The following is a 16,317-nucleotide window of genomic DNA, read 5'->3' on the forward strand; positions in this document are numbered from 1 at the left end:
TCTACACATTGAATTCTTTAGGTCCAAATTAATGGGGTTAGAGGCCAGTTAATGGGTATGGGATATGAATATAGATGAAGAAATGTTATTCCCAGCGGTGATGGTATATAAAAGCTGTGTAAGTCCATATATTAGATTGCAATCCTAAAAATTGATCAACTTTTGGAATCAGCTTGGTGTATCATGTTTTTACTTGGCAGTCACATATAATTTAATACATAAAATGACATTTGTCCAATCTGTCTGCAGGTATTTATTCTTGTATCTGCAATCTTATAATCTTTGTAATAGGTTTCATAACACCAAAACAAAAAACATAATTGTGATATTCATTCATGTTGTTTCAAATATCCAGATATTCTGCAGTTATGAATAAAGTAAGTAATAATATTACTTCTGTTGGGTTTTCTGAGTTGATGTGCTGGATTGGGCAGACTAATATTAATTTAAATATACGTACTAGTATTCATTGTGTTTACTGTAAATTAATTTGGCTTGTTCTAGGTTGTAAATGAAGAGATTAGTCCAAAACTTCAGAAATTGCATGAAGAACGATCTCAATATCTGGAATATCAGAAGATGCAGCGAGAACTGGAACATCTTACCAGATTTTATGTAGCATGGCAATACTGCTCGGCACAGGTTAAAGTTTATTAAATGCTTATTTCACTTTTATATAAGCGCTATGCAAAGGGATTGGAGGCAATCTTATAAATACTTTGAATTGAAAAATTTGTACACATGTAAAAATTATGCTGCAATGAAACACCCAGCATCATGGTGGTAGCCATGCCACAACTTTGTGGCAGAATCCTCAATTTGGCAGGCACCCACAATTCCGTAAGGGAAATGGGAAGACAACTTTGATGTCACTGGTAATATTTACAAAGGTCAAAGTTGTATGTATGTAAGTGGGGTGGGCATCAAAGTGACCCTTACACTACAACCATTAGCTGATATTTTATGAATTTCCATTCTTTTGATTTGCCAGTAATCCTGTGCCTAAACTACACACAGTCGCTTACTGAGTCGCATCTCAAGGTCAAAGATTGATCCTGGTAACACGCCACATTTGTTATGCTATTTTTACCTTCCCTAACTTATTGTTTTTATAGGAGACCAGTGGAAAGGCTAAAGAAAAACTTGTAGAAGTTCAGAAAAAGATTCAAGGCACCAGGCAGAAGATAAAAGATGGAGAGAAAGAAACTCAGAATCTGGACCAGCAAACAGTTAACCTGAAGGAAAAGAAGAATTTGGTAAGATTATCTTGTTGATACAAACTGTGCTGTATTTGTGTTACATTTCTGAACACTTATGAGTACAGCAGTTTGTTTTTATGAAGTCAAATGCATTAAAAATTGTCCTGTGCAACTGTGAATTTTTTTGCCCTTCATCTACTTATATCTAAAACCTGTCACTCCTATTCATTACACTAAGTAAAATATGAAAGAAAATAATAAATAATTTTTGAAGAACTTTCAAACAAAATTGATTTTCAGAATGTCTTTAGCATGTTACATACAAAACTGATCTCGTACTGTTTTCCGAGTAAAACAACTGAAGAATTGAAATACACAGATACTGGATAATTTCAGAACAAGCATAACAACACCTCAGCCTTCTCCCTTTGCTCCTTTTATTTTGAATTTGTAACATTAACCTGTTTTATTTGGTAACACCATTTTAACCCCTGCATTGCAGGGTTGCCTGACATACTTCAAATCCAGGGTTCACTGTGTAATTGTATGCTAGTGCAGTGCATTCACCTGGATTGTGTTTAGATAGTGAAGCATGGATGATATAGGTTAATTAGTTGTGAACTGTCATGCAAGGTACAAGTAAACAGTAAAGAATAAGTTTGCCAAAATTAAAATTTATTTGTTCTGTGAGTACAGTATTTTATGCATATTTTATTTGTATTCCTGCTTCTCTTTCAGGAGGGTGGCAGCAAATTGGAGGCTCTGGAAATGGAATTAAAAGCAAAACAGAAGGAAGACGCTGAAATCATTGCTGCACTTAAAGGAAACCATGACAGTGTTGTATCTGAGGAGAAGAGAAAGAAACATCTGGAACAGAGTTTGCATGTGGTAAGAAGACAGCTGCAGTGTGAAAATGCTTATCCAGTTCTAGATGAGATTGAATAAAACACTATTTAAAAATAGTATAAAGAACTGTGATTTTATCTGATGTTTATTGGCATCAAACTCATTTTCTCGCATTAAGTGTTAAACATAGATTGATGGTGTTTGAGAACAAAGTACAGGTAGCCCTCAATTTACGACAGGGATGCGATCCTGGACAAACCGTCGTAAATGGAATCAGCATAAATTGAAACTATTTTATAATGTAAATCAATGGGAAGTCAATGACATGCGTTCCCAGCACCCAAACATTGACGAGTAATATAATGACATTACATTTAAAGCATTGAAATAACGTAAATAAAATAAAACGAATTTAAAAAATATATTTTATACACTTACAATTGGCAATTCGTTGGTCCCCGCAATTGACTGTGATTCTTTCATGTGATTGATTTGTACAGTCATCTCTGCTGTTATGCGATAGTTGCATTCATGTAAGACACCAACCTGTAGAAAATCGCATAGTAAAAATAACCTTGGTACCTCCGCAGAGATTAAATTAGTCCTTGAAAGTTTAAAGTGCCAGAAATGAAACTGCATAAGAGAAAACTTGCATATACAAAAGTTTGCATTTCACAAACAGCTTTTACCAATTCATCGATCTCATTTGAGCAAATTGGCATTAACGAAACATACATAATTGCAGAGATGGCTGTATTTATAATTTTTATTCAAAATCAGCGATGTAAGAATTATGATTTAGTGTAAGAATCAGTATGAGATACATTGTAAAACGTTATAAATAATAGTAAAATATATTTTTTTCACTTATTGACTTGCTGGTTTCAAAATCGGCGTTATTCTGAATCGGCGCAAATGGAGGGCTACCTGTACTAAGGAGAATATTTCAACCTAGGACAAAAGAAGTATAGAGAAAACTGCATAATGAGGACCTTTATTATCTCATTGCCAAGTATTGGGGTGATGAAATCAAGGCAAATGAGATGGGCAGGATGTGCAGGAGGGTGGTGTAAAGTTTGAATAGGTTGTTAGTGGAAAATGTGAAGGGATGATACTGCATTGGGCTTAGGCATACTTAGGAGGATAATATTAAAATATATATTAAAGATACATTGTGAGATATGAACTGGATTCAGATGGCTCAGGATAGGATCCAATAGTGATAATATTATGAACATAATAATGAACTTTGGGTTCTTCAAAAACAAGGGAAATTCTTGACCAGCTGAGTGACTGTTATCTTTGCAGAAAGGACTCTGTTCCATGCATATTATAAGTTCAGGTCAGTAAAAACAAATAGGCCTACTTGCCTCTTTTTGTTTACAGTGTCATTGTCAGTCGTACCCTATTTTTAAGTGGAAGGATAATTGATGAACATATTGCTGATGTCTTTAAATTTTGTCTGATTTTGTTGATATAGTAAAGAGTGAAGAATTACTTCCTTTAACTTTTTCCTGTGTATGTTGGTGTTCCTTGACCATAAACCTCTTCGGAGGGTGGATGAGCGGGTGGAGGTTCAGGGCACCTTTATGCTCTTGGGGTGAGAAATCACCCCTAGAGGCGGATGAACCCGGTTGAGTCAACAGCATAGGATGCGGAAGGCAAGGGGAATCCACCGCAATAAAGATCTTCAGGATTTCCCAAGTATCAGCAGCTTAGCTGCTGCCAACCAATCCTAGGATTGATTACAAAAGAAGAAGAAGAATTTTTGTTCTCATTATGTTTATTGTTTAAAGCTGTCTTTAAGAAGGAATGTAAAAAAATCTTTTGCTTTTGTTGTATTTTTATTTTATTTGTACATTTTTGATTGGTTATGTTTTCTTCTAAGTGGTATTTTTGTTTTCATCAGCAATTGAAATTCTGGTGTTCCAACAGAGTTTTTGGTAACATGTCTTATTTCAGGATGAAACTTCATTGTCAGCTAAGGAAGCTGAATTGCAGAAGGTGCAGGGACTCTTTCAGAAGTTAAAAGATGCAGACAAAGCTGATTCAGAAGCCCTCGTAGCTGCTCAACAAAAGTTTCAGGCAGTTAGTGCTGGATTAGTAACTGATGATGGTGGAGGTGTTTCAACACTGCAAGATCAGCTCATGGGTACATGTCTTTTGTTTTGAAGACTTTGCAGTTCAATTAAAACATTCTATTTATGCATTCTGGTTTTTCTACTTATCTGCATAACAACAGATATTAAGTGTTCTTTGCATGGAGTGCGTATTTATATTATTTTTGTATTGGGGATTAAAATTGAGAGTAGCTGTGTTAATTTAATGCTGATTTGTGTCTTGAATATAGCCAGTACTTTACATGGAGCCCAAATAGAATGTTATCCATTTTCTGAAGTGCATCTTGACACAATTGGTAATGATGTAAAATATAGATTTTGTTAGGATCTACATTTTAATTTTAAACTTTTTTCAGTATGGTGACTGATATTTAAGAAAATAAAGAGAAAAATAATTTCTGACTCCATGTGGTGTGATATCTCTGGTGTCATTAGCTTTACAGTAAATTCCATCTTCAATACATCAACATTAAAGTCAATTAGTGCAAATACCTAAAGGTTGCAATTGGAAAATATGTGTGCTGCAATTACGTTATCTTTTACTGTTTTTGTCTTGATCACTTCACAGTTCAGTTCAGACATGTTCTTTGTTCATTTATGTTCCTTCACCATAACAAAACACAAAACCATTGCTTTATACTTGATGAGTTGTTCAATCTGTTTGATCTGCTTTGTGTGTCCTGATGATTGCAGCTGCTAAGCAAGAGGAAGCACAAGCACAAACAGAAGTTAAACAATCTCAGATGCAGTTACAACACTGTCAAAAAGAACTGACAGAAAAGCAGCATGAGATGAGGCAAACTGCAACAGAGTATCAGAAGGATAAAAGGAATCTTGAGAACTTGGAGAAGGAACGTGACAGTTTAGAGGTATGTTTAGTTTGTTTAATCTGTTTTCATGGCACAGGGTCTTCCTTGATAAGTTGATGGTTTCTCAGCTGATGTAGTTTCAAACATTTTAGAGAATCATGGCCCCCATCATCAAGAACTAATGTGATGAGTGACATGACTATCTGCTGTATTTGTACTTGTACATTTAATAGAGCTAAATGTATGTGCAAATACAGCGACTTTCTGAAATGGTGGAAGCTAGTTTCATACTTAGATGGCTGATCAGCAAGAAGACATTTAATTATCTTCCTACTTTGTCTAGGTCTTCAGCTTGTCTCCCATGTGTTTTTTAACAAAAAATTATGCATACATTTCCCATTTCATCTAGTGTGTTACATGTCCTGCCCATCTCTTCCTTGATTTAACTATCCTCACAGTATTGGGTGAAGTATTATCGCTTGAATTGAGCTATGTTTTAATTTAGGTATGTGTTGAACTAAGTGAAGTTTGACTTAAGAAATTTTATTCTGAAAAGTGTTTTGGAATACTTTCTTTATTTTAAATTCTACATTTTAGTATGATGCAATATTTATAATATCTAGTCTTTATTACAGAATGAGTTGCATAAAATAAAATATGAAGATGGTCACGTTGAACAACTTCAGGATGAACGTCGGCAGCTTGTATCTGAAATACGGACTCTGAAAGAAAGAGTTGATACATTTGAAGCAAGGTACAAAAGTCTGTTTACCTAAAAAAGTAAGGTAAAGCTGTCCATGCCATGTAGGCATTTGGGGGGTGGGGGAGGTGTAGCTCCTACTTGTTCTTAACCTTGGCCATGGATGGGGGTGAGTGGTCAGCTTCACGCCATGACCACACTTTACCACTGGGAAAGGACTCGGGTACCCATTGGACAGGAAGCTGGGTGGGACCCAGAGCTTGTCTGACACAGTGGCTAGAGGAAATATCCTATGCCCCTGTCAGGGTTCGAACCCCAGTCATCTAGTCTGTAGTCAGTCGCTATACTGACTGATCTACCCTGGCTCCTATGGTCTGTTTACCTGCTTTACATAATGTTGGCTTAATAAAATCCTCTTAGGCTATCAGTCATGTCAAATGATTAAAACTTGATGACATTTCAGGGATCATTTCTGTCCCCTCATCAGTACTCTGCTCATCAGAAGTCCTGATGACCCAAGAGGATTTTATTAATGAAGTTCATCGTGAAAGTTTGAGATCATACAAAATGTTGGCTTCTTTAATAATTTTAGTGGACAATTTTAAAAGTTTAGCAACAATTTAATTTTGATTCATATCAGCATAACGCTGTTTCATATGACAGGAAAGTTGGGTGTGACAAAGCTTTGTTGTTAATGTAAGAATGTTTATTTCATTAAATTATTATGTATGCTTGATTTGTATTTGTTCAGTTAATATTTCTGTAACATTGACATTTTAATGGAAGTAGGAATCAGGAAATATATGTGTATGGAACTGAGTAGGCTTAAATGTCTTGTATGACTTCCATTTTGTTATGCTGATGACCTTATTATTACAAGCTATTTTGTTTCTTTCAGCACTTCATTATCCACTGTCTGTCAGCTTTTGAAATTTTATTTCATCAGAGTTAACATGATAGTTTGCCAAATAGAGGTGTAATTGTGAAGAATTTAATTGACTCCTGATTTGCTATATATATTATAAATCTTATATCATCTGTGACATGTCCTCTTTTCCTTTAAGGTATCCACATCTGAACTTTCAGTATCGAGATCCAGAACACAATTTCAACCGTTCAGCTGTTAAAGGTTTGGTTTGCAAGCTGTTCAAATTGAAAGAAAAATCTGCAGCCACTGCCCTTGAAATTGCAGGTGGCGGAAGAGTGAGTTGGCCTGAATTTCAAAAAGCAACCAGTTGCTTTGTCTAAAATAATTTTTTTTATGTGTTCTTTACACTTAGCATAAACAAAGAACATCTTATAGGTATGTCTGTTGAAGCTCTCAGCTGAGATTGTGCTGCCATTTGTCAGTGGTCTTGGAAACTATTATAGTAACTGGAGGATGGCTGATTGTATTTTAATTAAATTTAGTATGGTGATTATGTTGTTAGAGGCTAATGAACACTAGTGGTTTTTCATTGCCTACAGTCGGTATTACCACTGACAGGTGCTCTAAGTCATGAGGTAGGACAATGTTGATGCTATGCCCTTGGTCATCTGTGTATGGCATCATCTTGTATTACAGTGTTACAGTAATGACCTTGGATTCTGTTGATTTTTTCCCTTTGGCTTCCCTAATGACATCATCACTACTGCTGTCTGTCTGTACTGAAGTATTAACTCAAGAGTAACTAATTTTCATGAAATTTGGTGTTGATGCTATACCATAGGTACTTAGTTTAAACTCATACTTCATAGAGTTTCTTCAGTTGTTAATATTATCGTAACTTTCTTTCTTTCTTTCTCTTGTCCTCTTTTACCCGTAGGTGTCAAGGTTTTTTATTTATTCAGTTGATCTATTTGGACAATGGTAGGACTCTTGGATGAGTGATCAGCCCGACGCAAGGCCTGTACCTGTACAAACACAGAAAGATGCGGACAAACATCCATGCCTTGAGTGGGAATCGAACCCACGGTCCCAGCAGCCAGGCGCACGAGGTCCATGCCTCAGACCGCGTGGCCACTGCGGCCGGCATATTATCGTAACCGATTTTCAAATATGTGAAGCGGGAGGATGATGATGATATTATGGTTGCATAATAACATCATTGTCTGTGATGGCTGAATTGTCATGGAAGATCATTGGAATTTAATTGTATTAAATAGGTGGTTATTTTGCAGTCACGTTCACAAACTGGAAAATTACATACTACAGACTATAAGACAACCCCCAACAGACTCCAAATGCAGACTTTGAGGACAAGTATGTTATTTATGAAGATAAAATTTTTTATGAACCTTCAGCTTACACTTTTTTTATGTACCTTCTTGGTGTATCTTATGCTGCTACCTCACCTCATGTTCTTAGAAATTACAAATTTCCTCATTGCCCTGTGTGTGACCTTTGAGTTTTACTGATTTTGTCATTGGAGTCAGATATTAGTGGAATTAATGACCTTCATGTAGGAGTGTTGGCACCTAACTGGTTGGATACTGATGTCAAGGGGACTCCTCACATATTTAGTGCCTGGTTTGGGATTCCCCATTGAGTCCCTTCTATGCACAGATATGCATATAGATCTTGCCACATGGTTCCCATTATCTGTTTTACCAAAACTGGAGTATGTTGACAAATTTTAGTAAAACTCACCAATGTAATATGTGTTAAAAATCCATTCACCAGTTCTTGAATTATTACAGCAGACAGACATCTGTCAAAGTTAATGGGGACACTTTTGAAGTTTCAGTTGCAAATGTGCCTAGAACATCATCTTATATTTTGGATAAGTTCTGTATGTTAGAGAAACGGTATTTCAGTAAAGAAATTATTTTCTATCTGAATGAAGTGCCGTTTTAGCTTGTCATAATATGTGTGTGGAGATCCTGTTGAGTTCCAACATACTAGTAGGCAGTGCCCATGCAGAATGTGTTGCCAGCTTACATGTTATGTGACAGCCATATTTTATGCAAATGATTATACTTTCCTTTATGCAGTGTGATTAATTAGAAAGGCTTGTGTATTTGTTTCTTTCAGTTGTTTAATGTGATTGTGGACACGGAAACAACTGCAAAAAAGTTGTTGCAAAGAGGACAGTTGCAACGCCGTACTACAATTATTCCTTTGAATAAGATAGTTGGACACAGCCTGGAAGCAAGTACGATCAGACTTGCACAAGAGCTGGTGAGTTACAGGTTAACAGAAATTTACATTTTACTTGCTGATACAATGGCTGCTAAAGGGAAATGATAATCATAAGTTGAACATTTTCTTTTTCATACATTATGAACTGAAACCAGCTGTTTGAAAAGTGACATTTTTTTTTACAGATGTCATATTCATAGTACATATTATGTATGGATTTGTTGGTGAATGATTATGCATGCCCAGGGGCAGCTGACAAGAATGAAATGAAGTAGATTCAAAGTGTGTCCGTAAAATAATGGTGGGGGTAACAAACAATCATAATTTTGGAACAAAGCACGATAGAGACATGAAATAAAGTTCAAAATATAGAGAAACTCTCCAAGAATGTTACCTGTTCAGTAGATTTCGATATGCACTCCTTTAGTTGCCCTGCAGACATCAAGAAGATATTCAAGCTCTTGCCATACACGGCTGAGAACATCCGGTGTGATAGATGAAAAGCTTCAGTGATCCGTTCTTTCAAATAGTCCAAATCTGTTACTTGGACAGAGAACACTTGTTGCTTCACATAACCCCACAAATAGAAATCCATAGGAGTAAGATCTGGAGAGCGTGGAGGCCAGGCTATCCACCCTCCTCGTCCAACCCATCGCTGAGGAAATGTTTAGTTTATATAATCCCACACGAATGTGGCAAAATGTGGAGGAGGTCCATCTAACTGGAGAATGAAATTATCCGGTATTTGGGGCACTGCATACCATTCTATCATATCCAGGAAGTTCTTTCCCATCACAGTTTGTTCAGCAAAAATGGAGGGGCCAATAACTCTGTCTCGTCCAATTGCGCACCACACATTAACTTTTGGGCTATCACGTTGATGTTCCATAATGACATATGGAGGTTCATTACCCCATATTCTAACATTATTCCGATGGACTCGTCCCGAAACATGAAACTTAGCCTCATCACTGAACAAAAACTTGTCTAAAAATTCCCCATCATAATCTATTGACCTTGTAACTCAGTGCGCATGCGCTTGTGCTAGAACATGTTTACATATCATAAATTGGAGAGTTTCTCTTTATTTTGACGTTTATTTCATGTCTCTATCGTGCTTTGTTCCAAAACTATGACTGTGTGTTACCCCACTATTATTTTATGGACACACTGTTTAACTCTTGAGGTATTCTAGAAGTTGAAAGTAACTCAGCTGCTCAAGAAAGTCCATACCTTTTGCGGAACCCCCCAGATTCATTACCATTTTCAAAATTGTGTGCCATTGAACCCTGTCCTGAGCCAGTTCAATCCAGTCCACACCTTTACGTGATACTTCTTTAACTTATGTTTTATGTTATTTGCGCATCTGTGTGCTGATCTCCCAAGTAGCTCCATTCCTTTAAGTTCCCATATTTTAGGGATAGTGGTCAGACTCAGGGGTTGAACTAGTAATGGTATTAATACTGAAAAAAGTTTGTCTTTGGAGCTGTTCCTGTAAAAACTTCCCCCATGGAATGTTCAGTAACATATTTTCAGATTTGGTAATCGTGTGAGCACAGGAACACATTTCATATCTGTATATTAATATTTCAGGTTGGTAAAGAAAATGTGCAGCCAGCATTGTCTCTTATTGAATATAACGCTCAAATACATCCAGCAATGCAATGGGTCTTTGGCCAGACATTTATATGCAAGGATATGGAAACTGCAAAGAAGGTGACTTTCCATGAACGTATCTTTAAAAAATCTGTCACTTTGGATGGAGATGTCTTTGATCCCTCAGGAACATTGTCTGGTGGTAAGTATCCCACTCTTAATTTCAGAATGTTCTTATATGCTCTGTTGGGAGGTCCTGTTCATTTGGCTCTCCACAAGTTTAAATTCAACTACTGTTTATATTAAATCAAATTTTACTGGGGTTTTACTGTAAAAGTTGTTACTGTAGTTTATTTAACTATGCTTTTTCAGTAGCTCGGACTATAACTTTGAATGAGAGGAGGATAGTAAATAATTAATTGGAAAGGAGGTGGAAGGAAGTGATCATGACCTAATTTAAGGCACTATCCCAGCATTTGCCTGGAGGAACTAAAGAAACCCTGGATAAAAGTCAGGAGGGCTGGTCTCTGGGCTGAGATTTGAACCTGTGACATTTGAAAAATGAAGCAGGAGTGATAACCACTCGACCGCAATATTCATTGAAAGTTGTCTAGGAAATTTAATTTTTATTTGTATTTGTTCTATTTAATATATACTTTTATGTTAAGTATTTTTTTTACTATAATTCAGAATTTCAGTTTGAAACATTTTGTTATAGTCACAACATAACAAAGTACGAGGAAAAGTAATATATGACTATGCATTCTGATGCCTGTAGTGTGATTACTGTTATAGGTATATTACTTTCACAAGTCTGGGTTGAGAGACAGGGATTATCAGCAAGCCCAAAGTCACATGATTCAAGAGCTTGTGCCAAGTTGTGTGCGCATAGATCAATGTGTTTCTGTGATCAGGGTGGTGACGTGTAAGGATGCTGCACATTTAGTTCAGACTTTATTGAAAGATACTGAAAGGGCAGTCACATGAGGTTGTAACTTATGTGCTGAAATTCATGCAGAAAGAAGTGGATGAACACATATTTGTTACCCCAGTTAGTAAGGTGCATGAATGAGCTGCTTCTGCAACCAGAGTCTGTAAAAGTTCTCTGAAAACTATAAAAGAGGAAAAACTAAATTTACAGGCTGGGGCAACCACATATAACATGCCAAAAAGAAATAAGCCAGCCCCAACTATATACCATATTTTAATTTTATGCTTAAACTGTAAATGTTTACATATAAACCAGAATGGTAGACTTAACTCAGTAATGAATGGAAATACTTTCATGGTAAACAGAATATTCCCCCCTCCCCCTTAATATCTGCAACCTCCCCATCTATTTCCTATCATAGAAATATGTAATCTTTTATATACAGCTGCTTTACAGAAAAGTGTTGAATTCAGAATTTTTTTTATAATATCCTTTTAAATCGGTCACATTGGTAGAGTTCTTGCAAACCATGCGCCATTGGAGAACAGTACAGTAAGCATTTGATTCCAAAATGGTACTGCATACTGATGTGTGCAGCAGGTCAGAGGTGAGCTATATAATGTAACATGTATTTAAATTCAGAAGGTATAAGACAATAAAAACTGTTCAGGTTTCCATATGAGTACAGAAATGTCCTGCAGGATTCTGAAGTTTGCTATACATGCCACTTAATTTCAGATTTTAATGAGCTCCATCACTGTTGATTATTATGAGGGCAAGGAATTGTATACACTAAGAAGAAACTTAGGGCAGAGTTGATATGGGGCCCACCCAGCTTTCTTTCCATTGGATATGAAGTGATGTTTCCATGACCAGAGTGTATAGCTAAGCACTCACCTCCATGTAGTTGGAAGGTTAAAAATGTTTGCAGCTTCACTATGTAGTAGCCAGGGGAAATATATTTTAATCTTGTACAGGTACACATTACCATACCTGAAAGTTGTCAAAGACAATGTGAAAGTTTTATAATTTTTAATACATAGAGAAAAATGTTGAGTGTACAATTTGTAGCTACAATTATGGTTGTTTATGTGCCTGATCCACTAAGTCGTGAATTTTGGTGGTGATAGATCTTTTTTATGTAAATGACAGCATGACAGGAAATCTGTAAATATCTTTTTGTTTGATAGCATAAACTGTTACAGTTTGGAATATGAAGATGGATCATAAGTATATCTACAAGTTGTGTATGAAACTTCTTGTGTATTAAGAGTTAAAATTGTAATTAAATTTTAAAACATTCCATTACATCAGACAGCTTTCAGGTAACATAAGTTCTTTTCAGAAATTATTGTTATCCAGAGTGACAATTGATATTTAAAATTCAATCCAGAACATGGTTAAAATTGCATTGAAGTATGTGTTCTCGCAAATCATTAATATTGAATTTTGTTGTTCTGTGTGAACATGGTATATAAAGTATTGCTTGTAAACCAAATAATAAGGCAATTTATAATAAAAGTTACATACTAATCATCCATGCTTCTGGTGCATGCTTCTGGTGAGAGAAGTGTAAGACCAGTGTGTTTGAATTTCCCACTGCTGTATGAATACAGGAAATATTTTGAAAATATAATGCACTAACTTTCTAATTTTGACATCATAAACTATGTCACCAACTGAATTGTGTCACCTATCATCTTAGAAGAGACAAAAGTGTAACTTGTTTTTTGTTATTTGAAGGTATAAAAGCGAGCCCCACAGAGGCTGATGTGATGTTTCCCAGTATTCCCCATTTATGTGCTCTTTTGACAGAAGTCAGGGAGGGAGTAAAGTTAAAATTGAATTACTATTCTATTTGTTTTGTAATTATCTGACATGATTTGTTTATTTGACCAGGTGCCCGTGTGAAAGGTACAGCTTTACTTGATCAGCTGGAAGATGTTTATAAAGCACAAGAAGAGCTGAACAGCAAAGAACAGAGGGTAGCCAAAATTGATAATGACATAAGAAATCTTACCAAAATAGCAGAGAGGTAAGAACATGGCTTTTCCTTTTGTTGGCAAAGTGTGACCACATTTGTAAGTTTCATATCTCAATTCAAACATTAGATCATCTGAAATTTAAATATAATATGTATTTTAATCTGCTGCCACCTACAATTTAATTTTTTATTACATATATACGTTTTGGCCAGTTGAATGATCCTTGGTACATGTTCATTAGTGTGATGTGTTAGGTTCACTAAAATACACTGAAGCATTTGAGGTTACATTCCATACAAATTACCTGTTATTAATACCTGCTCAGTACAAACTATTACTATGCTTACTAACAGTGGTTGTATCATATAATTGAAAATGTAAAAACTGAAGTTGCGTCCCTTCATTATGTATGTTCTGTACATTTCTTTCTCCTGTTTTGCTATCGTGTGGGCTTCACAGGACATACCACCAATTGAATTATCCACAGCAGTAAATCATATTATATTACTCAAGAAATTATCTACATAACATTCAAGTGATTGTTACACTCATTCCATGTCAGGTAATACATTACTTATCCTGTAGAAGTTTAACACATTATACTTCATGTGAGTAAACAATTGCTACAGTTAAATTAAAAGTTATTAAGTGTTTAAGGTTTAAAAATTGTAAGTAATAACAGAAGCAACAAAATTTATAGTAATATATCACACTGTGAACTCGTTATGATTTATGGTGACCAGACTGGGATACTGGGGATACTGGGAACGACCCGTTCTTCAAGTGCCTGAGCACTGCTGGTCCCAACTTTTCGTTAGCTTGATGTTGAGACATTTGGTAGGACTCCTTGGACGAGGGATTGGCCCGTCGCAAGGCCTCTACCTATACACAGGACAGCACAACACAGAAAAACGCGGACAGACATCCATGGCTTGAGTGGGATTCGAACCCACGGTCCTAGCGACCAAGCGGCACAAGGCCCACGCCTCAGACCACGCGGCCACTGCTGACCCCGGTGACCAGACTGGTGTAGAATATTTTACAATTTATGCCTAATGAAGGGACAACTTTAATTTAGCATTTTTAACTTCAGTAATGTGATACAACCAGTGTTAATAACTGTTCAAATAGTTATTATTAAGCATGTATTTTTAACAAGTAATTTGTATGGACTGTAATATAAACTTTTATGCTTCAGTGTATAAAGTGAGCATAATGTACTACATTCAAGAACATGTTCTGAGGATAGCACAGTTGGCTAAAATGTGTGTATATAATAAAGAATCAAATGGTAGGTCGTAGCTGATGGAAATGTTAATTATAATTTGGATTATGGTTGGTCTGAAGTTTTAATTCAATAGCTATGAATAAGTATGAAGTCATACAGGATAAAATAATATAGAGGGCATTAGAAAAAACATGCAACAGTTTGAAATGTGCAGTACTGTGGATTTAGAAGTGGGAAAAGTAAAAGATGGAAACAATGGATGGCATACGGTGTGGGGAGCATGTATTTGTCAGAATATTTTATGATGATCAGAGCTTATCAGACTGACACTGAGGTAGGTACCCAGTGGGGGTTCTTTCCTCAAAAGGAAAGCCAGTGTGAACATCCTTATTTAATACTTTACTAATAGTATTGGACCTGTTTTATAAGATGAGTCCAAACATGGTGCTTCAGGTATAGGCAACTGAAACAACGGTTGGAGCTGATGACACATGAAGTGGAGTTGGTTAGGAGGAAACTTCAGCAAACAGTTCACCACCAGCATCAAGAGGAAGTACAAGCTCTCAAGACAAAGATTGGTAAGCTCGTGACAGTACATACCATATTTACCTTTATACTTAGTATCTGAAGAGTTAGGAATCATTTGTATTATATATTGACAGTACAACATAGTGCATTTAATTAACAAATGTGAGTATTGAACAGAATATATAGTGTAAGTGTATGGTGCCTCCCATGCTGCAACAGGAAGTAGTTAGGGACTGTGTAATATTTGAGGTTTTCACAGCGGTTGAGTATGAAGATTTCTGTCTTCTGGGTTATTTCGCTGTGTAGTCTGGTCAATGTTAACCAAAGTTTCGGAGGTCATACAGCCGCCGTCATCAGGGCGATGACGGAGGCAGTATGACCTCTGAAACGTTGGTTAACATCGACCAGACTAGACAGCGCAACAACCCAGAAGACAGAAATCTAGTTAGGAACTGTTTTACGCTGCTGGAACTAGCTTGTTGGGTACACAGTACAGTTGTGTTAGTTTGTAAATCAAAGGTGATCAGAAGATTGCTCTCTTCTGGGTTACTGCACCATGTAGTCTGGTAGATTTCCACCAACATTTCAGATGTCATACTGCCTCCTTCCTGATGACGGAGTCAGTATGGAATCTACCAAATTACACGGCGCAATAACCCAGAAGACAGCAATCTTCAGACTCACTGTTGTGAAAACCTCAAATCCTACGTAGGTGATGACATTGATAAAAGAGGATCTACACTAAAAGACATTACTAAAGTAGTGTGTTGTTTGACTTAAACCTAAAATTATTGCTGGTGCACTTTGCACCTGGAAAAAATCTGACTTGGCACTAGAATTTCAATAAAAAAGCTGTTTTTCCATTAATTTAAGTTTTCTTCTCTTCATTGAAAACTGATTGTTTCATCCAGCATTGTTTTCACTTATAACCAGATATTGTGGACTTCTGATCAACATACCATACAGAATTTTTTGCATTATGGAACACCATAATTTGTTTCTCAGTTCTTTTATAGCTCTGCAGGTTAAATAGTATAAAATGGAATTAATGGTAGCATCTTGGAAAATTGGTCTCCTTATTTAAAGGTTTGAAGGGTTCAAGGACAGGAGCTATATTTTGCATTTGATGGCATTATGAAGCCTGTAGATGCAGTTGCAATCAAAATGCTGTCCTTCAGCAGCTACATACTTCTTGTATAATTATCTAAAACATTCTTGGATGTCACTGCCTGTAACTTTCATTGCAATCTTTTA

The 16,317-nt window shown here is 36.2% G+C and overlaps 1 protein-coding gene across 2 annotated transcripts in view; it reads left to right on the forward strand.

Moving 5' to 3' along the window:
• The window catches only part of SMC2 (structural maintenance of chromosomes 2), a 33,685-nt gene that overhangs the window by 6,255 nt on the left and 11,113 nt on the right, over window positions 1-16,317 (forward strand). For both annotated transcript variants that reach the window (XM_022079568.2, XM_022079557.2), the window contains exons 5-15: window positions 505-642; window positions 1,116-1,256; window positions 1,938-2,087; window positions 4,008-4,197; window positions 4,859-5,034; window positions 5,610-5,728; window positions 6,739-6,877; window positions 8,688-8,834; window positions 10,389-10,593; window positions 13,222-13,357; window positions 14,989-15,113. In XM_022079568.2, the coding sequence (XP_021935260.1) occupies window positions 505-642; window positions 1,116-1,256; window positions 1,938-2,087; window positions 4,008-4,197; window positions 4,859-5,034; window positions 5,610-5,728; window positions 6,739-6,877; window positions 8,688-8,834; window positions 10,389-10,593; window positions 13,222-13,357; window positions 14,989-15,113 (1,666 nt within the window). The remainder of the gene's footprint in view (window positions 1-504; window positions 643-1,115; window positions 1,257-1,937; window positions 2,088-4,007; window positions 4,198-4,858; window positions 5,035-5,609; window positions 5,729-6,738; window positions 6,878-8,687; window positions 8,835-10,388; window positions 10,594-13,221; window positions 13,358-14,988; window positions 15,114-16,317) is intronic.

Source organism: Zootermopsis nevadensis, unplaced genomic scaffold (genome assembly GCF_977971745.1).
Source record: "Zootermopsis nevadensis isolate Lab colony 2312 unplaced genomic scaffold, Znev_1.0 Znev_ptg000006l, whole genome shotgun sequence".
Lineage (NCBI taxonomy): Eukaryota > Metazoa > Arthropoda > Insecta > Blattodea > Termopsidae > Zootermopsis > Zootermopsis nevadensis.